The 24,164-nt window shown below is 43.6% G+C and overlaps 1 protein-coding gene across 2 annotated transcripts; it reads left to right on the top strand.

Annotated features, from left to right (window-relative positions):
• The first annotated feature begins 13,121 nt into the window (after positions 1–13,121).
• LOC115482286 (keratin, type I cytoskeletal 24-like) lies at positions 13,122–23,709 on the top strand. Of its 2 annotated transcripts, XM_030221957.1 has the most exons (8): positions 13,122–13,538; positions 13,963–14,045; positions 14,419–14,575; positions 17,318–17,479; positions 17,579–17,704; positions 18,502–18,719; positions 20,991–21,049; positions 23,348–23,709. In XM_030221957.1, the coding sequence occupies exons 1-8, from the start codon at positions 13,353–13,355 to the stop codon at positions 23,434–23,436; spliced, it is 1,080 nt and encodes a 359-aa protein (XP_030077817.1). In that variant the 5' UTR covers positions 13,122–13,352; the 3' UTR covers positions 23,437–23,709. The 2 variants fall into 2 exon arrangements, with proteins under 2 accessions (XP_030077817.1, XP_030077816.1); XM_030221956.1 differs by lacking the exon at positions 20,991–21,049 and having other exon boundaries at positions 13,257–13,538.
• Positions 23,710–24,164: the final 455 nt, after the last annotated feature.

Genomic DNA, 24,164 nt, shown 5'->3' with positions numbered 1-24,164 from the left:
TTTGTCTCTTTATGGTTATTTATTTATGGGTTACTTATATCCCACATTTTCCCACTCAAGCAGGCGCAATGTGGCTTACAGAGAATTAAATAGAAGTACAAAGTTAAAACTTAGGCAAGTATACAAGAAGCAAATAGGGGAGGAGAATCTAACAGCGTGAGCTAGGCAGGGTAAGGGACAGGGGATGCATCAATCAGCAGAGTAAGTTGGGGAGTAGGTCTTGGCAAAGAGGCATGTCTTTAACAACTTCTTGAAAAGGGCATGGTCCAGTTGAGTTTTAAGGTGGCGAGGTAGTGCATTCCAGTGCTTGGGACTCCAATAGCGGAAGGACGAGGCGAAGATCGTCTTGTACTTGACACCCTTACAAATTAAGGAGTTAAGGAGCAGATCTTGAAAGCAATGCACTCCTGTACAGGTAGCCAATGAAGTTTAAAGTGCAGTGGTTCAGCGTGAGCAAAGCGTCTTTCTCTAAGGATGAGTCTCGCCGCAGTGTTCTGAGCCGTTTGGAACTTTTTCAATAAGTAGGCCTATGAATGGGCTATGTTGGCATTGCCACGCTGCTTAGTAAGCAGGGGGAAAAGATAGCAGATGTAAATTTGAAAAAAACTAGCAAATACCAATCACCACTTTACAAATTTAACAAATAGAAATAAAACAAATATGGAAAATAAGATACCATTTTATTATATTAATACAGCCAAAACCTCCTTCCTCAGGTCAATACAGTATACTGCTGTTACAGTAGTCTGTCCTGTCCTGAGGAAGGGGGTTTTGGTCTCCAAAAGTTAGTCAAAATGTATTAAAATTAGTCCAGTAAAAGGATTACCTTATTTGCATTTTCTATATATAAACATTTATTAACACAGTTCCAATACTATTTATCCTAAAGCAAAAAAAAGAAAAGTATTTTATCTACCGTTGTTGTCTCTGCTTTCTGCTTTCCTCATCTTCTCTTCACTCTCTCTCTTCCATCCAACGTCTGCCTTCTCTCTCTCCCTGCCCCTGCCATCCAGTGTCTGCCATCTCTGCCCCCTCCAACCACTATCTGCCCTCTCTCTCCCTTCCAATCACTATCTGCCCTCTCTCTCCCCCTTCCATCCAGCGTCTGCCCTCTCTGTCTCTGCTCCTTCCATCTGCCCTTTCTCTCCCTTCTATCCATGGTCTGCCCTCCCTCTCTCTCTCTCCCTCTTTCTGCCCTTTCTTCCATCCACTGTCTGCCTCTCCCCCTTCCATGTCTGCTCTCTTTCTCTCCCTTCCATCCAGTGTCCCCTCTCTCTCCTTTTATCTGATCCAACCCTCCCCCCCACCATACTGCTGCTCCCACTCCCACTCCAAACTAGCAGCAAAACAAACAAACAAACAAACAGAAAAAGGCAAAAAAAAATGTCAAAAGATTGTGTGGCCTTACCCGAGGCTGCTAGGTCTGCTCCAGAATGGAACTGGAAGTGACATCAAAGAGGAGGGATCAGCAGCCACGGGTAGTGCAGACCCCGCGATCTTCCTGGTTTTATTTGTTTGCCACCCTGCAGGAGGAAAAGTAGTAGCAGTGGTGGAGGCGGGCAGCTGGAGGAAAGCATGGAACTGGCCAGAAGAGAGGAGAGGCAACAGCGGTGGCCCAGCAGGGGTGGAGGCTTAAGTAAAGCATGGAACTGGCCAGAAGAGAGGAGAGGCAACAGCGGTGGCCCAGCAGGGGTGGAGGCTTAAGTAAAGCATGGAACTGGCCAGAAGAGAGGAGAGGCAACAGCGGTGGCCCAGCAGGGGTAGAGGCTTAAGTAAAGCATGGAACTGGCCAGAAGAGAGGAGAGGCAACAGCGGTGGCCCAGCAGGGGTGGAGGCTTAAGTAAAGCATGGAACTGGCTAGAAGAGAGGAGAGGCAACAGCGGTGGCCCAGCAGGGGTGGAGGCTTAAGTAAAGCATGGAACTGGCCAGAAGAGAGGAGAAGCAACAGCGGTGGCCCAGCAGGGGTGGAGGCTTAAGTAAAGCATGGAACTGGCCAGAAGAGAGGAGAGGCAACAGCGGTGGCCCAGCAGGGGTGGAGGCTTAAGTAAAGCATGGAACCGGCCAGAGGAGTGGCAGCAGTGGCAGCCTGAATACAGGGACTGGAGCAGCCGGAGCGGAGCACCCCCTTTTGATTTACACTCTGGGCAGACCACCGCTCCGCCCTTAGTATGCCACTGGAAAGACCCTCAGAAGAATAACTCACCATGCAGCATTCTAGAACGTCTGTAATTGCTATGGAAGGTGGACATGTTTTCTCATTCACTGGGGGGCCCTTTTACTAAGCTGCGTAAGCATCTACGTGCGCCCAACTTGCGCCAAAATAGAGTTACTGCACGGCTGTCGTGTGGCTCTTGCAGTAATTTCATTTTTGGCACACGGCCGATACACGCGACCGAAAAATCATTTTTACTTTTTGCTACGCGTGTCTGTCGTGAGCCAAGTGGCATTTGGCGCACATAGGTCATTACCGCCCAGTCACCGTGTGAGACTTTACTGCTAGGTCAATGGCTGGCGGTAAGGTCTCAGACCCAAATGGACGTGCGGCAATTTTCATTTTGCCGCACGTCCATTTTCGGCAAAAGTTTTTAAAAAGGCATTTTTTGTAGGTGCGCTCAAAAATAATTCTGTCTGCGCCCAAAACATGCCTCTACACTACCGCAGGCCATTTTTCAGCACACCTTAGTAAAAGGATCCCTTGGTTTCCCACTATATCATAATCACCCATATGACTCTACCAAAGGTATAACACAAACTCCTGTATCATAACCTATTACTTAATACCATGAAGACAATAATATGAGGCATTTATGAGGGGAGCTGCATTCTGCTTCATCGCATAAAGAAGAGCATTGTGTTGCAGCACTGCTGGGTAGGAGAGTTTACATCTGGCAGCATTAAGATAAGTGCTGGACTTTTATAGATTTATATTTTATCAGCTAGAGTGCTACATTTGTTATTTTGAATGTTGAACGTTACACAGTGGCCCCGATATTCAGACCACGGAAGACAGACGGCGATCTGCACTGAACCCGGATATTCAATCCGGGCCATTTCCAGTGACCGGCATTGAATTTCCAGAGTTTTTTTGGCCGGTTTAAATTTAACCGGCTAAGCCAATATGACCGCCAAACCCGGTTTTAAAATTGGTGGATAGCCGGTTATATCACATAATATATAGCCAGTTATTCGCCAGGTGCTAACCATGGATATTCAGCGGAGGATAGCCGGTTAAATGCTATTTAACCGGTCACCATCCGTTCTGACCAGTTAAATAGCACTAAATATCAAGTGGAGTATGTTTATAAATGGGACATTATCAGTAAGGTAGTACTAGTAAGATATTTCTAGTAAGATATTGTCTACATGGTATTAAGTAATAGGTTATGATACGGGAGTTTGTATTACACCTTTGGTAGAGTCACATGGGTGGGAGAGGCAGTGAATGAGAACGTTCATCCACCCTCTATAACTATTCCAGAAATTCTGGAACGCTTCTGAGGGTCTTCCCATTCAACCTAAGCACACACTGAGGGGCATAATCGAATGGGGACGACCATCTCTAAGGGAGTCCATCTCTAAGGACTTTCTGGCGAAGGGGCGGGGAAACCTGTATTATTGAAACAAGATGGATGTCCATCTTTCGTTTTGATAATACAGTCGGGGACGGCCAAATCTCAACATTTAGGTCGACCTTAGAGATTGATATTGCATTACTTCCTAGTTACTGTTACTGGATTTCTTATTGTAATCTGCTCCCAAACGTTTGGGTGTAAGCGGAATAAAAGCTCCAGGTAAAGTTAAGTTTTCTTACCGCAGAGGCTGAATATCGACTCCTGAGTGTCACTTTGGCTCTTCGGTGTTGGGTACAGATGCATATGCAGACTATCAGGGAAGAGGACTTTGTTCCAGCAGTTCGCATGGCAATGAAGGTCTGAGTTCCACAGATGGACGATAGGGGTTAAGTCTTCTTTCCAGCATTACTATGGAGCATCACTTTTCTTTCGACTTATGCTGACATTTGTTGAAAGTGTTTACCATACACCTTGGATAACCATAATTTGCTCATGGTTGTATTTGGTTTTGGAAATACCTTTTTCCTTTGCATAACCTACACCATAAGACTCCTGAAGCGGGTGCTTTTGCGCCGAAACTCGGCAGCTGTGTTGTTTGGTTACTTGCAATAAAAATCATAATTTTGAGTGAGCGTCTCCTTTGTTGTTTTTTGGAAGAGCCAGTCTACCCTACTCTTTGGACTCTTTTTAGCATCACTGTAGCACTACATCAGCTGTACCACTTAGCAGGGGTTCTTTCACAATTTCTGGACTGTTTTGGTTTCTTTCACACACGCATTTGAATGAAAATTAGTTAACTAACGCACAGTAGAAATTTTAACTCATGCTAATCAACTTATTGCAGACCCTTGGTCTAAAGTGGACATTTAAGTCTGTGGGCCTGATTTTCAGAGCTCCTAGCCATTTAAATCATTTGTCAAGGACTATGCAGCAATATTCAGCAGCACTTAACCAGAAACTACCACTGAATATTGTCTTTAAAGGCCAACCCCTAACTAGCAAGGTTAGGGGCAGGCCGGAGGCAGAGTTGGGGTAGAGTAGCCACCTAACTGGTTAGTGGAGATATTCAGCCCTCTAACCAACTAGAAACTTGACTGACTATATACCTCTCTGCACCTGGACTAGCTTGCTACACACACCGTAACTTAGACCAGTTCCTTATATCTTGTTTAACTGTACAAAGAACTTGCCTTGAGTTTAGCCACCCATCTATTTATCCCAACTGACTCTGAGCAACCCATCTTGTCCCCATCTATATAGCTGCACTTAGCCCCTTGGCTGCATGGTAAACTGTATTGTAGAAATCATTATCATCATATCTATCTTATTTGAATGCTCTAATGTGTGCTTTGTAGATGTTTCAGTAATATTATGCTTATTCGGTGCTGTTAAATGTGTATATTTTTCATCCTGTTTCATGGTAGTCCTATTATTATTTTTATTTTGTATTTATGTTTATATTTGGTCATTTTTACTATTGTTATGCTGTTAACAAAATTGTAAGTTTTGTGTTAAACTGTACCTGCTGTACACCGCCTTGGGTGAATCTCTTCATAAAGGTGGTTAAGAAACCCCTAATTATATAAAGTTAGGGCAGAAATAAGACTTTCCCAATTTTATGTGGTGAAGGTAACCAGACATTGGTCTCAATATTGACCACTGTGTGTTTAAAACGCATTAGCATTTTAGAAAATGCAGTCTTCTGTAAAATACATGTAGCCTCATCAAAGAAGTACATGGATATAGCAAGATACACATTTAAAAAAGCCAAATCTCAAAAGGAAATGTTCCAAAATGAGTGCCATCATGTGGGGCTCTGCATGTGTAATTTGCGCTAAGTACACATATTCTGCCAGATTCTATATATCGCGTCTTAATTTCCGTACAGAAATAGAAGCATATTCTATAATAATGCGCATGACTTAATTGGTTAACTAGCTAATTAGCACTGTTAATTGGATGTGAACAAGCAATTAGCAACACTAATTGGCATTAGTTAAAATTTACACGAACAAGTCACTAAGCATATTTGTAACGTGATGCGCATAGTTGAAAGAGGGTGTTGCTATGGGTGGGGCATGGGCATTTCTAAAACCTATGCGCCTTGTTATAGAATACACCTGCTCTGTGCCTAATTTAGGGGTCGGGATTTACTACTACTACTACTACTACTACTACTATTTGACATTTCTAAAGTGCTACTAGGGTTACGCAGCGCTGTACAATATAACATAGAAGGACAGTCCCTGCTTTGACAGCTTACAATCTAATGGACAAATGTACAGACAATCAAGTAGTGGCAGTCAATTGGGGCAGTCTAGGTTCCTTGAGAGGTATCAGGTTAGGTGCCGAAGGCAACATTGACATTGATTGAATAAATCATGGTGTAAATGGTCGTGACTACATTTGGTGTGTGGAGAGGCTCTCAACGTATTCTATAGACCACGTGGAAATTTAAGCCTATTCTATAAAATTTAGGCGTACTTTACAGAATACAGATAGGCATATTTTTTTCATGGAATTTTATAGAGTCTGGCACATAGGGGGAAATTTCTACAAATGGCACTGGGAAAAATCTCCAGCAAGTGCTTTTCAGTAAGAGTGCTCCAGGCTGAATGCCTTTTACAGAATAGCGCTTAGAGCAGATTCCTGCACCCATTCTGGACATGAGGACTTCTGCCTGTTCAATCCTGGTGTAAATCCTGGCACATAAGTTGGAAGCAGAATCCCGGTATTCTATAGCATTGCAGCTACATATTTGGAATGTCCCTGACCTTCCTATGACCACACCCCCCCTTTTGGGTTATACGTGAGACACTTTCAGGCTTATTTTCAAAAGAGAAAGACACCCATCTTTTGACACAAATCGCAAGATGGGCGTCCTTCTCACAAGGTTGCCCAAATCGGTAATCAAAAGCCGATTTTGGGTGTCCTCAACTGCTTTCCGTCGCAGGGACGACCAAAGTTCACGGGGGCATGTTGGAGGCATAGTGAAGGCGGGACTGGGGCGTGCTTAACACATGGGCGTCCTTGACCGATAATGGAAAAAAGAAGGGCGTCCCTGACGAACACTTGGACGACTTTACTTGGTCCTTTTTTTTTACGACCAAGCCACAAAAATGTGCACTAAATGACCAGATGACCACCGGAGGGAATTGGGGATCACCTCCCCTTACTCCCCCAGTGGTCACTAACCCCCTCCCACCCTCAAAAAAATATTTTTTCAGCCTCTATGCAGCCTCAAATATCATGCCCAGCTCCATGGTACTATAAACCCACTGTACCCACACCTAGGTGCCCCCCTTCATCTCTATGGGCTATGGTAGTGGTGTACAGTTGTGGGGAATGGGTTTTGGGGGGGGTTGGGGGGCTCAGCACACAAGGTAAGGGAGCTATGCCACCTGGGCACAATTTCTGAAGTCCACTGCAATGCCCCCTAGGGTGCCCGGTTGGTGTCCTGGCATGTCAGAGGGACCAGTGCACTATGAATGCTGGCTCTTCCCACGACCAAATGGCTTGGATTTGGTCGTTTCTAGATGGGAGTCCTCGGTTTCCAATATCGCTGAAAATCAGGGACAACCATCTCTAAGGACGACCATCTCTAAGGTCGACCTAAATGTTAAGATTTGGGCGTCCCTGACCGTATTATCGAAATGAAAGATGGACACCCATCTTGTTTCGATATTACGGGTTTCCCCACCCCTTCGCCAGGTGCCCCTTTCGATTATGCCCCTCTTTGGGCATGCAACGTTATAGAACAGGGCATAAAGTAGATGTGCATGTAATCCAAATTAGTGCCAATTAACTCTAATTGTTAGCACCAAAATTTGCTGCGTATCTGGGCTCTGCACCCACAAATTTAGGCAAACTTTAATAGAATCTGGGGGATAAGCAGTAATTTTGTGACTTATGCCGGTAAGTTGTGGAATTTTGCAAACCTGCACATCTGATTAAGGAGCCATACTGGAAATTTGGCATTTCGAGGTGGCTTTGAATCCTTGAGGTAAGCACAGTTCCCCCCCTTGAGCTCTCCTCCCAAGCCCAGGCACAAACAAGAACTTAGTCATAAGTGCATAAGTGTTGCCATACTGGGACAGACCGAAGGTCCATTAAGCCCAGCATCCTGTTTCCAATAGTAGCCAATCCAGGTCAAAAGTACCTGGCAAGATCCCAAACAGTACAATACATTTATGCTACTTATCCTAGAATAAGCAGTGGGGTTTCCCCAAGTCCATCTTAATCATGGCTTATGGACTTTTCATTCAGGGCCATTTTACAAAGGTGTGCTGAAAAATGGCCTGCGGTAGTGTAGACGCGTACTTTGGGCACGCGCAGAATTATTTTTCAGCACACCTGTGAAAAATGCCTTTTAATATTTTTGTTGAAAATGGGCGTGCGGCAAAATGAAAATTGCCGCGCGCCCATTTTGAGTCTGAGACATTACCGCCAGCCAGTGGCGTAGCCACAGGTGGGCCTGGGTGGGCCAGGGCCCACCCACTTTGGACTCAGGCCCACCCAAAATTGTGACACTCTTGCTGAGGCTGGTGGGGATCTCCAAATCTAGCCAGCTGAAGATTTTCTTTCCTTGGGCATCCAGCAGCTCTTTTGAGCTGAAGCTGAGACCAGCCCTTCTACACATGCTCAGGTTTTGCACATGCAAAAGCACTGAGCATGCACGGCCTGCCGGCAGCAGCATCAGTTTGAGGCAAGTGCTGCTGGCTGCCATTTGGAAGAGTGCCGGCTGCTCGAGGAGGAGGAGGAAATCTTCAGCTGACAGGGTTTGGGGATCTCCGCCAGCTCAAACATTTAATATTGGGGTTTGTGGGAAGGGAGGGGTGGAGAGAGAAGCAAACTGGAGGAGGGCCAAATTCCATGCCCACCCACCTTGGGCTCAGGCCCACCCAAAATTGGCCATCTGGCTACTCCCCTGCCGCCAGCCATTGACCTATCGGTAAAGTCTCACACGGAATCGGGCGGTAATGACCTAGGCATGTCAAATGCCACTTAGCATGCGTCCAATGTGCGCGTCCGAAAATAAAAATTATTTTTCAGGCACGCGTATCAGACGCGCACCACAAATGAGATTACCACATGATCCATGCAGTAGCCGGGCGGTAACTCCATTTTGGCGCTTGTTGGGCATGCGTAGACACTTACACAGCTTAGTAAAAGGGACCCTTAGGAAGCTATCACAACTATGTGTTATTTGACGCAAATGTACCATGAATGCCAGTGGGGACATTTTCCTGCCAGTGGGGACATTTTCCTGGATATATATATATACAGTATATATGAGTAGTGACTTTTCTAGAATTGCTACTTACACATACATGCTGGTTTCTATATGTAACTCCATTCTTTTAAAGGTGCAAAAGGAGAGCAAAGCTTCCAAAATTCCCTCCTTCGTATTTAATAGATATCACCTACAAAAAGACAGATACTATTGTTCACTAGGTATATACCGTATTGTTTCTAATAACGTCCAGACTATTATTACAAACTGTGGCTTTCTAAAGTCCAGGGTGGGCTATTAATGGAGGTACCATTTCTGCTCTCCACCCTTCCTGTCAGTGATGACCACCATTTCTCTCATCCATCCTGCATTGCTCTCCTCCAATCTCCACCATCTACCACCGTGATAAACAAATTGCTTTTTTACCTCTTCTCAGTGTCATGGTACTGGGGCCAGTGAGGGGCCTTGAGCATCTGTTCATGATCAAGGCTCCACACCAGTCCAGCTCCATAACCAATCATCACGGGGGTGGGGGTGGAGGAGAGCAATTCTGGTTACTGCAAATTCCGGGGAGTGGGCGATTATTGAGAGGTATCTAAATTTGACTTTAAGATTAAATTTACTGGGTTTTTTAGTGTTTAAGTGGGGGGGGGGGGGATTATTAGGGTGGGCTAATATTTGAAATAATATGCTATTTGATAGGCAATGTTTTAAAGATCACAGGCAGGCACAACAGTTCACCACACACAACAGGATTTGAAAATTATTCTCCTTATTTAATGCAGGTAGAAGTGTGTGAACTGTTTTCTTCCCAGAGAAACTGTGGGATTATGTCGGGCGAGAGAAAGTATATGTGCTGATTTCACTTGAAATTTGCACCAGTACTTTTAAGTGCAAACGTTAAACTGCCACAGAAGTACACACTTTCTACCACCAGCCATATTTCCATCGGGAAATTGTGTGGGGACCTGCAACTTTCTCGGGGCTAATTTGAAAGTTGCTCCATCACTATTATTATTATTATTTATGATTGTTATCAAGCTGCAGTGTTCAGTCACATAACTGGTGTTTTACTCCACACTTGAGTGACCCCCTGTGATTAAACTAGAAAACTAGGCTTTCTGGTTATGGCTTCTGTTTTCCAAGAGCAATCTTGTTGTTCTCTCATAAGGCCTTTTGTACTGGAATCGACCAACTAGAACACAACAGTTAGTCTTTCAGGCTTATTTTCGAAAGTGATCGCCGGCGATCTTCCGACATAAATTGGGAGATGGCCGGCGATCTCGCAAAAGCGGCGAAATCGGTATAATCGAAAGCTGCTTTTTGACACCATCGCCGCTTTCCCCGTCGCCAGCTGGCGAAAGTTCAAGGGGGCGTGTTGGCGACAAAGCAAAGGCTGGACATGGGCGGGCATGGGCGTGGCTACCAGATGGCCGGCTTTTGCGGATAATGGAAAAAAAAGGAGCATTAATCAGTATTTCGCCGCTTTTACTTGGTCCTTTTATTTTCATGACCAAGCCTCAAAAAGGTGCCCGAACTGACCAGCTGACCACCGGAGGGAATGGGGATGACCTCCCCGTACTCTCCCAGTGGTCACCAACCCCCTCCCACACTAAAACAATAAAACTAAAAACCTTTTTTGCCAGCCTGTATGCCAGCCTCAAATGTCATGCCCAGCTCCTGACAGCAGTATGCAGGTCCCTGGAACAGTTTATTGTTGGTTGCAGTGGACTTCAGGCAGGTGGACCCACGCCCATCCCCCCCCCCCACCTGTTACACTTGTGGTGGTAAGTGTTGAGCCCTCCAAACGCCCCTAAAACCCACTGTACCCACATATAGGTGCCCCCCTTCACCCATAAGGACTATGGTAGTGGTGTAGAGTTATGGGGAGTGGGTTTTGGGGGGGGGGGATTTGGGGGGCTCAGCACACAAAGTAAGGGAGCTATGCACCTGGGAGGTATTTGTATGTTTTTAAAAAATGTTTAGAAGTGCCCCCTAGGGTGTCCAGTTGATGTCCTGGCATGTCAGGGGGACCAGTGCACAACAAATGCTGGCTCCTCCCACAACCAAATGCCTTGGATGTCGCCGGGTTGGAGATCGCCGGCATTTTTTTGCCATTATCGCTGAAAAACAAAACCGGCCATCTCAAACCCGGCGAACTCTGGCATTTGGCCGAGCTAAACCGTATTATTGAAAAAAAAGATGGCCAGCCATCTTTTTTTGATAATACGGTTCCAGCCAGCTGTAGCACCGCCGGCGACGTTCGTTATGCCCCTCCATGTGTCCTTCTACTGATGACACATTCTGGTCCCTACCACCCTATCTATGTAGCGGGTCTTCTTCAAGAGAAATTTGAAACTTTAGAGTAGATTTAAGCACAAAAGGCAGTCCTATCTTTGCCCGCTTAGTTATGCCGATGCTGGCGCTGAATATTCGGCTGGCACCTGCATGACTTCCAGGTTGGCGGCTAACTCTGATAATCAATGCTGGTGCCCAGACATGGCCCGGACATAGCCTAGGTAAGATTCAAAAAGCAACCACCAAAGTGGGGAAACTGAATCCGCCACGAGGAGAAAAGTTAAGAACAAAAAGTAGCGTGATCAACACGACACTTCCAAAAAAGCCAAGAAGATGAATAATTAAAGGTAGTTCTTTAATGAAGGATGAGACTCGACACGGCACCGTGTTTCGGTGAACAGCGCCTGCCTCAGGAGTCTGTATGTTGTCAATGCCAGTAAATAGAACTGAAGAAAGAACAAACCAAATCAAGCCTTTAAAAGACTAATGGTAAGTGTACCAGGCAGTAGGTAAAAGAACCAACGAGACTGTGAGGAAAATCGAATGCAATGAGGGCCCAACAAGAAAATTGCTGTGTCAGGTTAGATTCAACCTGCAGCAGTCAGCAGCTTTAGCATGAGGATACTTTTTCTTTTCACTAAGGCATTTCAGGGCTACCTGGACTAAGTATTCCTCTCAGTTCTTGCCTGATTCTCTTTGTATTAAGGTTGTCCCTTAGTTTTTAAAGATTTATGTCTGTACCCTCGCCTTTAACTCAATGTTGATTGAACTTTGCAAACCGCTTTAAACTGAAGTTCATGAAAGGAGCTATAGCAAATATACAAACTAAAGTAAAATTGAACAGCAGTTCACTGCTTGTTCTACCACGGGGAGCACAGTTTTCAAGACATTTGATTGCTCTAAATGAAAACACTCCTGCTCAAAGCACAGGGTTCTGAAGTTCACGATATGCATACTTCTTTAACTTAAAAAAGATGAGTTTCTTCGACTATGTTTAGATTGGAGCAGGAAAATAACCTATGTACCTTCGATTTTCAAACACGTGCATTGTTTTATCCCCAAATAGTCACAGGCAGAAATAGTAGATTGCACGAGGCGTATTTTCAAAGCACTTAGACTTACAAAGTTCCGTGAGTAACCTATGGAACTTTGAATGTCTAAGTGCTTTGAAAATGAGACCCATAATATGATACAGTGCAGGTCCCATTTGTAGTCAGAAATTTGCAGTTAATACTCAGTTAAAGCTACCTATGTAAATGTGTACATTTCAAATTGAAGGCCACTGAAAATCGTATCATGATTTATGTTCATGGCAAGCAATTTTCAAGCACTAAGACCATTATTTATCATTCGCTTGCATGTCTGAAGAGGGCATGAAATTTTGTCTGGGAAAAGAAGAACTCCAGCTGAAATGCTGGTTGGGAAACTTGATTAACATGCACCGGCTTGGAATATGAGATAAAGACTAGTGCCAAAATAGAAAAAGGGTGGATAAAGAAAGATGACTGCAAGCATGTGTGGATGAAATAATGACATGAATGCTAAAAAATAGAATTACTCAGCTTCCCCATAATCGACTAGGGAAGGCGATATATAGCAAAAGTTTCACGCTGCTGCACCCATGTTACAGCCAATAATAATGAACATCCTAAGGGCAAATGTACAAATAAGCTTATTAATAATGATAATTGATCTATAGGCAAGAGATAATAAGCTGGCACTAAAGGAAATTGGACTGACACACCCTTCCAGTTTTATATATATAAAAGCTAAAGGCTAGCCACACATCACACTCCCCTCTGGAGCTACATTTCTACTCTTGGTAAAGGTGCATCTATACTGGGGCACAATGGCTTTTCAAGCTGGCAGTGTATCGATTAGGAGAGCAGGTGGAAGCATAAGTGGGCAGCATGGAGGAGATAGTTTGTGGGCCAGGGAGGTAGTGGTGGACATGTTGGAAGCCAAAGTTTGAGAGTTGGTGGTAGTCATGGTGGTTGGCAAGCTGGATCTGGTGGTTGGCAAGCTGGATCTGGTGGTGGCAGGCTGGATCTGGTGTTGCCCATGCTGGATCTGTTGTTGGCCATGCTGGATATGGTGTTGGCCAGGCTGGATTTGGTGTTGGCCAAGCTGGATTTGGCTTTGGCTTTGACCAAGCTGGATTTGGTGGTAGTGGATTTGGAGATGGTGCTTTTGGTAGTGTCCAAGTAATTGGTGGTGAAGGCCTTTTTCCTGGTAATGAGAAGGAGACTATGCAGAATTTAAATGACCGTCTAGCTGCCTACCTGGACAAGGTGCGTTCCTTGGAGGAGGCAAATACTGAGTTGGAACGTAAAATCAAGGAATGGTATGACAAACACCGCCCTGGATCATCCACTGGTGGACCGGGTCGTGACTACAGCAAATATTACCAGGCTATTGATGATCTCAACAAAAAGGTAAGGAATCACAGCAATCACTGTATATTAACCCTTGTTTTAAAAGCAGCTATAACATAGTAGCTATTCAACCAAATGAAAATAAACGACCCCATGAATTTAAAATAACTCACTGACATCAACCATACTTCACTGGTGACTTTTAACAATTATCAAATTTTGCATCTGGTCCATTACACGTAGTTATGTAGCTCAACCTGAGTAAAGAAAAATCCAAACATAACCATTCCTTTACAACTTTGACAGGTGAGAGAAGAGATTATTAAATGCATAAATAATCTGTATTAATATGTGTGAGAGACAATTATCCAAGCAAATATGTGTTTTTTTAGAGGCTGTTTTTGTAAACTGGAAAGGAAAACTATTAGTCAGTCTGTACCATCAGACACTGACATCTTTCTCTGTGCATCCTCCTGTCTTCTAGATCATTGATGCTACTATTGATAATGGTCGAATAATTCTACAGATTGACAATGCCCGGCTGGCTGCTGATGATTTCAAACTGAAGTAAGTGGAACAAGCTATTTTGATAATACTACATGTCTAAACCACATCATGTGAAAGAAGAGTTCCTTAAAACTGAAAACAGCAGCCAAATCTATCTCCTTTCTCTGTCTAAGCGCTTTGTATTAAGGTCACCAAAACAACATTTGAAAACGCAAACATTGCCATAAATCCAATGACCATAAATTTATGCAAGCTCAAACAGCAAAGGAAAGTTTGCATGTAACATTTTCTATACTGCATTTCATGCAGCACCACAGGGCTGAGAATCCAGAATTGATGTTTATTGGGAATTAGAAAAGGGGGGGAAAAAAATGAGCAGGTAAATTTATTTCCATTCTAAATCATTTTTTTCTTTTTTGATTTCCTTGCTCAGGTATGAGAATGAACTGGTGCTGCGCCAGAGCGTGGAAGCTGACATCAATGGTCTGCGCAGAGTCCTGGACGAGCTGACCCTGACTAAGTCTCACCAGGAGATGCAAGTGGAGAGCCTGACTGAGGAACTGCTCTTCCTCAAGAAAAACCATGAAGAGGTACGAATACTTCCTAATTTCTTGCAAGATACTCCTGGGTGCTGCCGATATTAAGTGGCTATCTGGTTATCTTAGGACAGCAAAGAGGCATTTCTAATGTAAACAGGCAACTGCACAGCCACCATAGCTGAATATTGGTGGCACTTGAGTAACCCCCTGTGGTCACTCCAGACTCGGATATGCAGTGCTAGTGCTGTGTCTGGATGGGGGTTGGCGCTGGATGTACAGGTCAGTTCATAGCAACCAGCGTTTAAAGAAATGCTAACTGCCATTGGGTGAATATAGTCCCCAGATTAGACTGCAATTGAATATTCCCTTTAAACACATTTTAAAAAAGAAAACCACACATATTACAGTTTTCTTGGTGCACCAATTGGGAATATTCCCAACTGTCCTTAGCAAAGGTACCCATGAACTTGACATATGCCTATCTGCAGACACCCCACTTCTTTCACTAGGGCAGGAATAAGGCATAGGTAAACTAGGCACATGCCTAAGACCCACATGATTAGGAGGGGCCTGTCAAATGGGTTGGTTCCATGGCTCCCAAGGAAGATTTTTTACCTGGCAAGTAAGCAAGCTGGCAGAAAGAGAATTGGGGTCACAGGGACCAGAACTCCCCCCCCCCCCTTTCTATGGCAGCAAAAATTGGGAAGTGATACTTCTTACCTGCTGCTTCTTCCTCTGAAGTCAGAACCATCCAGAACCCCACTTTGGAGAGTTTTAAAATGGAAACACAGGAAAGTTACATGGAAGTATTTTTGAGACAAATAGGAGGGAATATTTTTTCACTCAGCGAATGGTTGGGCTCTGGAACTCTTTGCCAGAGGATGTGGTGACAGTGGTTGGCATATCTGGGTTTGGACAGGTTTCTGGAGGAAGAATCCATGGTCTGCTATTGAGACGGACATGGGGAAGCCACTGTTTCCCTGGGATTGATAGCATGGACTGTTGCCACTGTTTGGGTTTTTGTCAGGTGCTTGTGACCTGGCTTGGCCAATGTTGGGGGCAGGATTCTGGGCTGCATGGACCATTGGTCTGACCCAATATGAGTATTATGCTGACATCATATCATATCTCTGTTATTTGAATTTCAGTGCTGTTAAATGTGTATATTTCTGATTTGTCCTATTATTAGGTTTCATTTCCCATTTTCAAGTTGACCTCATTTATTGTATATATATTTGGTCATTTTACTATTGTTCTGCTGTTAACAAAATTGTACGTTTGATGTTAAACTGTTCCTGCTGTACACCGCCTTGCGTGAATCTCTTCATAAAGGCGTTAATAAATCCCACCAAATAAATAAATACTTATGTTGGTGCTGGGGAGTGGCCCTCATGTCTGTTTACTTAATCCCTTCCCTGTCTTCCACCCAGTTTTCTCCTAGGTCCATAGGCTCATTAACTCACTCAAACAGAACAACAATGTGAGGGGTGGTGGGTGGAACAGCAGGCCATAAACCCTGATTTAAAAGGATCAGTGTGGAAGGCTGTCACTGTGTGGCTTCTCTGAAGGCTTACCCAGCCCCTATTTTTATAATGTTTTGGAGGCCATTTTAGTAGGCTTGAGCAGTGTTTATACAAATACTTAAAAAAAAAACCAGTTGTTATCATTTACAGCTGCTCATGTGGACTTAGGCTTTGGAGGGGTGACCGAATGGGCAACTGTGCCTACTTCTCTGGTGCTATAAATGCCTCTTTCTGCACCCATAAGAAACAACATAAAAATAATCTCCTCATGAGGGCAATTTTCAAAAGCCATCTGAAGATAAAAATACACACAGGTGGTTGTTTTAGTGGGCGTTAGTGTCATGACTTATTGTTTAGACCTGAGGTTCTCAACCCAGTCCTCAGGATACAGCCAGCCAGCCAGGTTTTCTGGATACCCACAATGAGTATGCATTGAGACTACTACTACTACTACTATTTAGCATTGAGAGAGAGCTTCATACAATGGGGGGTAGTGCATGCAAATTTATTTCTTGCATATCCTGAAAAACTGACTGGCTGGGTGTGTCCCGAGGACTGGGTTGAGAATCCCTGGTAGATCATGCTTGGCAGTTTTCAATGTTCCAAACCTTACAGTAGCATAAAATATAACATAACAAACATCATTAAAATCTGGGACCAAACACATTAGAAAACAGAAAATCAGCAAATCTGAAATCCAATAAACATGACTACTCATTTATATGACCAAATAGCCAAGCCTTTAGTGATTTAGAGAAGATCCGATTGTCTTTGACTGCAGCTGCTCTCTTCCACACCCCAGAAGTTGATGTCTAGGCAAGCACCTACCTTTCTAATGGTAAAGCCAATCCTATCATGATTGGTTTATGCATTTCTTTAAATTTGCGTACTGGTTGAGTAGTGGATGGGATTAATGCCCCAGTACTATGACTGGGCTCTCCAATGCCTGGAGCATGTTAATTGCTCACTGTTTTCCCCCCCCCCCCCCCCCCAATTCAAATCAAGATCCTTGGCACCATCCCTCTGTCGTTAGCTCTAGGCTTCCTGTCTTGGAAGGCTGGGTATGTAACTTGACAAGTGCACGATTTCAGGGTTCCTTATGTTGTATATGTTATATTATCGACAAACTGTGATATCTTCATTACTTGTCCTCCAACAGAAGATCAAAGCTCCTGGATAAGACAATAATACCTGGTAATGAAAAAGAAAAATTCTCTGTTTGGCACTGCATGCCTGCATTTAAAGACATTTTCATTTTCTCTGTTTCCAGGAGGTGAAAGGTCTGAAAGGAACCCCTGTTGGAGATATAGATGTACAGATGAATGCCGCAGCAGGTATTGATCTTACCAAGATCCTGAATGACATGAGAGCTCAGTATGAAGGTTTAGCTGAGAAGAACCGCAGAGAAGCTGAAGAGCAGTTCCACAAAAGGGTGGGTGATTCTTGTCTGGCCTACTCTATCAGGCAAAATTGATAGCAGAAACCCATTTGATTATCAAGAAATGTAATTTCTTTTCTTTTGTCCTCTCAGAGCGGTGACCTGAAACAACAGATTTCGAGCAACCTTCAGCAAGGTCAGACCAGCAAAACCGAAATGACAGACCTCAGGCGTTCTCTTCAGGCTTTGGAGATAGAGCTGCAGTCATTACTTGCCCATGTATGTGCCAACTCACTTTGGACAGCTTTTGTAATGCAAAGTTTTTGAAAAATGAAGCCTTTGTAAGCAGGCTAGCAGAGGAGGGCATGAAAAGCAACGCTTGTGCACGCATTTTCTATCAGTGTTTGACTGGACTCCATTAAAAATTACCTCACTCTTGTTAGATTGATCATGTTCAGTAGGGTTGGTCTATATTCCACCTTTCCAACCCCTACAGCTGAAATTCTCATCCCTTCGAATGAACAGATAGATTGAACTAGACCCAAATGCTCTGTTTACATGAATCGACAAGTGCTAACCAAAAAAAGGTGGAATAGCACATGAGTTTTCAAGACCACTCAGGTCCCTTCTTCTTCAGATGTGATAGAGCTGTAGTATTACCTTTTCCCAGCAGCATGTCTTTCGTCAATTTTTAAACTCTTCCAGAAATTTCTGAACTCCAGTACACTACTGCAAGGATGCAAAGGAATGCAGAAGAACTGATTTACATGCTACTCTGCGTTATGTTCTGAGCTTTTCTTATTTTAACTGGGCATTTTTTTTTTATTATGCATTTTCTGAAGTTTCCTTTAAGTTCTTTATGGCCATTCTTTACTTTTTTAAGTTACTTTGGTAAAGCATTTTTCTAGGAGTTGAGAGGCTCATACTGAAAAAGATTCACTATTGAAAATGTAATGGCTATAGGAAACATTATCCATGCTTGGTGAGCATACAATCTATATATCTCATGGGCAAAAATTGTGCTTTATCTGTTTGATGGGCATCTTCCTCTTCCTCTTCCTCTTATGCATTGACAGAAAAAAACTCTGGAAGAAACCCTAGCGGAAACAGAAGGGCGCTTCTGTCTTCAGATTGCGCAGATGCAGGCTACGATTAGCAGCATTGAGGAGCAACTGGCAGCCATAAGAGCAGACATGGAGCAACAGAGCTCGGACTATGAACAGCTGCTAGACATCAAGACCCGGCTGGAGAAGGAGATTGAGACCTACCGACGCCTGCTAGATGGACAGGGAGGGTAAGCAAAAGGCACTATTAGAAAAATAATCCTTTCAGTTCCTAAATTTCAATTCCAATGTTATCGCAATGAAACCTAAGCTCACGTGGCTGCCCTTCTTTGGTGGTATGGTTTCATTTGGACCTGATATTTAGAAGCTCTTCTCCAGTTTGACTACTGTAGCCTTTGAGTTAAGAGCTTGTGCCTAAAGGGTCCTTTTACTAAGCTGCAGTTAAAAGGGGGCCTGTGCTAGCGTCAGCTCATGATTTTTATGTGTGCTGAGGCCCCATTTTACCGCAGCAGGTAAAAGGCTGACTTTTTGTTCTCTCGACAAGAAATGGCCATGTGGTAAATGAACCACTTACTGCGTGGCTATTTTTTTTTGGGGGGGGGGGGGGGGGTAAGGGCTCCTGCGCTAACCTGGTGGTAACCACCGCAGTACATAAATAGAAATATTGCTGGAGCGCCGGAAATGGTGTGTGTTGGAGGTGGGAACTACCGCCGGGCTCCTGCAGTAGCCTGGCAGTCGTTCCGGATTGGCGTGCGGCAAGTCCATTGCCACTTGCCAACCCTTTAGTAAAACGGCCCTAAAGTTCGGTGTGTCCTTCAGACTTATGCTAGTATTCTATAATGCAATTATATAATTGCCTCATCCTGGTGCCTAACTTTATGTGACCTATAGAGACTTATCCCCTACCTGGAGAGTGCAGGGTGGTGCATGGGTGGAGCATGAGAAGTTTGAGAAATGATTCAGGCGGGAATAAGGTCGCCCTACATCATCAGGATAGTTATCTAGATAGCAGGACCAAATATCGCCACTATTCGGACACCACCTGCGCTGACAGCTATATCCTGATTTTCAGCACCGGCCACTATCCAAATAGCTTATAGTTAAATACCGGAGTGGACATTTTTAAAACATGCAGACCGAGGTGTTAAATATTGACCCATTTATTTTACCTGCATTATTTAGGAAAACATAATTGGGTGAATATTCAGCCCGTGTCAGACAGTACTTTTTAAACGCCATCTGCCATAGGCTTTTTATTCCCAGTTATTGAGCGCTGGGCTGTACCTGGATACCACTGCTGAATAAAGTTGCTGCTAGTACTTATCTGTGTACTGGAGGTATTCAGCCTCTTTGCTGTCCAAACTGTATCCAAACGGTTAGCCAGTTAGTGGACTGCATACCACCATTAACCAGGTAACTCCTGGCTCTGTCCTTCAGCCGCCTCAGCAGTACCCAGATAGTGTCACGGGAGTCCGAATAAATATTAATGTCACTGAAATTCCAAGTACGGATCCAGTCAATAAAACTTACCCAGGTAGGATCTGGATTCCTCCTGAATAACAACCCCAATACATTTTAAGTTATAAATTTGATTAGGGCACATAAATAAACTGAACCATGTATGATTTTTTTTTTCTTTCATATACACACAGACACAAAGCATTCAAACTCAATATCAACACCATTTGACTGCTATTTCTTCAGAAGCAGCAAAGTCCATGGCTGTGAGCACTCAATATTTGTCCCATAGTAAATGACAGCAGATGTAGCCCAAATGGCCAATACAGTCCACTTTGGGTAGACGTGCATGTAAATTCCCATTCAGAACCCAAAACCAAGTCCCCCTTACCTAAGCTATTAAAGTAATATCAATTGTCTTGTAGGATTGTCACTGCCAGTCCATGTCAAGGCAAGGCACAGTGGCCTAGGTGCAACCATGACTAAACTAGGCCAAGAAGTTTGAACATGGCTCTCATGACTATATACAGCTTGCTGAGCAAGCCCCAGCTTTGTCCCACTTCATGCAGGCTGTTGTAAAAACAGGATCCATCTCCTTGCATGGAATGGAAATAGATGGCATTGATTTGTCTTCTTTCTTTTGACATGGAGTTACATGGCCATCCAAATTTTAGTTTGTTAGAAATTCATTCTTCTTTTCAAAAAGAGGAATCTACTTCTGGTATCCTGAAGACCTCATAAAATTCCTTTGTGGAGAACATGAAGGATTCTTTCATTGTACCACTGAATATTAACTACTTGTAGTTGCTTACTTAAAGCAATGATTATATTACTGCACTCTCTCCTAGATAGGGTTTGGTCACAGTTTGAAAATATCAATATTATGATACAAGAATTTGAAAATATATTTGCAAGTTTCAGGACACTCACGAATACTTACATGGTTATGGCCTTTTTACTGACTTGCACAATCATGTTCAATTTTTAGTGCCATTAATAAGAAAATAGGAAACACATTTCAAATCTTAATTTCTGCGTTGCAGGTCAGGATCTAGCAGCAGTGGAAGTTCCTCAAGCTGGTCCTCGGGCCAAGCTGCTAAAGGTAATGAGCTTCTGCAGGGGCTCAGCCTAGCATAGGTGTAAGGAAGAGAGGGCATTCCCCCCTCCCACCCAGGGCTGGTGGTAGACATTCAGGGGCCCAGGGCAGAAACCGGGAAGGGGGCCCAAAAGCTGGCCTTCAGCCTATGCCTCCTTTAGCTTGAAGCAGGTTTGGTATCCCCTATAGTATGGGGGCCCAGGGCAATTGCCCTGTTTGCCGCCCCCTAACGCCGGTCCTGCTTCCTCCTCCCCCCCCCCCCCCCCAGCATTTTGTTGGGTAATGCAAAAAATTACTATGCCCCTCCCTTGGAGAAATTCCTTCCTACACTACTGCAGCCTGGCGTTTCTCAGCCTCGACGCCAGGCCTGTTTATAAATTCAGAGCAAGCCATTAAGAATTTGTAACACCGTTTTTTACTACTAGGATGGCAGGACTACAAACTGCAAAACATTTTGCGCCGGACATCAAATAAAAATATGGAGACTGATATTCAAAGGGTTTGAGATAGGGCATGTTTACTAAACTACGCTAACCAGGTAGTGCATAAATTAGTGCATGAACACAGTAACCTGACATGACAGTTAGCATGTGCTAATTCACATATTTTTGAGTGGTAGATACTTATTCTGTAATGGAACCTAGGCTCTTTTATAGAATGCTAACGTAATCCGCTATCTGCATGCCTAACATTTAGCAACTCACAGTTACACCAGCCATAGACCTGGCTAAATGCGACAGGGGCACGCCTAACCTACAGTATTCTATAAGTTGCCTGTGTAAGTGGAAGCCCCACCTAAGTACCGCCTATGCTCCTCCCCTGTGCACGCCCCCTTGCAAATACACACTGTGTGTGCTAGGTGGCTATTTGGAGACTAGCACATAGGTGCCCAGCTAGCATTTACATGAGTATCTGCTAATATTCTAAACATTTACCTGTGGAATGCACGCATAAATGTCTGCACCTGTCTAGGTTATACGATTCCCTTCACCTGCTTAGTGTGTTATGAGGTGAGAAATGAGCAGGGAACGGGTATGAGCTACGCATTGTGGTTAACCCAGATGCATGTTTCTCTACACTTACCACGTGGTAAAGTATCTTCTGTGTGGCAGCTGTATAGGGACATGTTGTGGGAACAAGAGAAAGCCCAGGCTCTGCACTTAATTCACATTCATTTTTGTATTTTATGCCATGGTAAGTGCAAACCTTTACCACACTTTAGTGAATGGACTCTTTGAAAATTTACTAGGGCTGAAAATTTCACTAAACTCCTAAATTTAAAGGTGCCTAAACATTGGGTGGCAAGAGAGGCAGATTTAGGCAGGGGAAGAAAAATTACTTTACTGCTCATTTTCAGCAGTAGACACTTTAATTAGGATCATAAATCTAGGCAAATAAATAGCAGACCTAAATTTAGAAGTATAACCTTTTAAGCTCCTAAATATAGGTGAATTTTCATTTGAAAACATAGGGGGTAACATTTAACCTTAAGTGGCCAGTGTTTTTTTAAACACTGACCATCAGGGTGTTTTTTTTTAAATACTTCTTTATTTAGCACCAGGCCTTACCCAGACACCAACAATGAATATTCAGGTATTTGGCATTGGCTAGCAATTATCCAGGCACCACCAATATTTAATGCTGGTACCCCAATAGCTATCTGGACAAGGTGTGACAGCTATTATACTATCCTAACTTGCTCAGATATTTATCTGGGTGCCACGGCTCCACCCAGACTGCCCTGGCAGTACCAGGATATGGGCTAATTGTACAACATATGCACATATGTTATTGGACGAGGGAATACAGTATTTCTAGGATGGGTGGGACAAATTGCTTGTTCTTTTGGCCGCTGTCGGTGATAGGGTGCTGGGCTTGATGGACCCTTGGTCTGTCCCAGCATGGCGATGCTTATGTGCTTATGTACTAATATTTGTGCACGTATCACACACATAAATGTTTAGAATAATGGCATTTATGCATGTATGTGTGCACATACGGTACACATATCAATCACAACATTTTGCCTAAGCGCCATTCCTTCAATATGTATTTAACTTGCATAGTGCGTATCTCCAAGGGGGCATACACTTTTTCTTTAATGCCACTGAAAATACATGAATAAGTAGTTTTTATACGTTTAATGGCTGCTGCTAAACGCTGAATATCTAACCCTGAAAATAAGAAGCAAGCGATACTAACAAAATAAGCTCAAGTGCTCGCTATCTACATAGGTGAAAAATGAAATACGCTTTATCAGACATTGGAAGAGCGCTGTTAACGTTCTGAATCTTTGATTTTTAGTACCAAACAAGGTTACAAAAGTGAGAACAATTATTGAAGAGATTCATGATGGAAAAGTCGTCTCAACCCGGGTTAAGGAAGAGTCCTAATGGAAAAGTTATGTCAACCCACTAGAAGGTTGCTGATTTGGAGAAAGGGAAGATATCATGCTGCATTCTTCCTTCTGAAGCCAACCTACATATCTGCAAAGGAGACGCCTGACCACTTTCCAAACTGGCTGCCCTCTCCACCTTCCACCCTCTCTGGAAAGATCTACTGCAAGATTTAGAATTTTCTTTTTATTTTAGTGGGAATCTTAAAATGAAGTGCTTCTCATTTCTCTTTGCTTGATGTTTCAATAAACTTTCTGCTGCAAATTCTAATTTGTCTCTTTATGGTTATTTATTTATGGGTTACTTATATCCCACATTTTCCCACTCAAGCAGGCGCAATGTGGCTTACAGAGAATTAAATAGAAGTACAAAGTTAAAACTTAGGCAAGTATACAAGAAGCAAATAGGGGAGGAGAATCTAACAGCGTGAGCTAGGCAGGGTAAGGGACAGGGGATGCATCAATCAGCAGAGTAAGTTGGGGAGTAGGTCTTGGCAAAGAGGCATGTCTTTAACAACTTCTTGAAAAGGGCATGGTCCAGTTGAGTTTTAAGGTGGCGAGGTAGTGCATTCCAGTGCTTGGGACTCCAATAGCGGAAGGACGAGGCGAAGATCGTCTTGTACTTGACACCCTTACAAATTAAGGAGTTAAGGAGCAGATCTTGAAAGCAATGCACTCCTGTACAGGTAGCCAATGAAGTTTAAAGTGCAGTGGTTCAGCGTGAGC

This window comes from Microcaecilia unicolor, chromosome 12 (genome assembly GCF_901765095.1).
Source record: "Microcaecilia unicolor chromosome 12, aMicUni1.1, whole genome shotgun sequence".
Lineage (NCBI taxonomy): Eukaryota > Metazoa > Chordata > Amphibia > Gymnophiona > Siphonopidae > Microcaecilia > Microcaecilia unicolor.
Note: the sequence above shows the minus strand (reverse complement) of the source record. Positions and strands in the feature narration are given on the sequence as shown.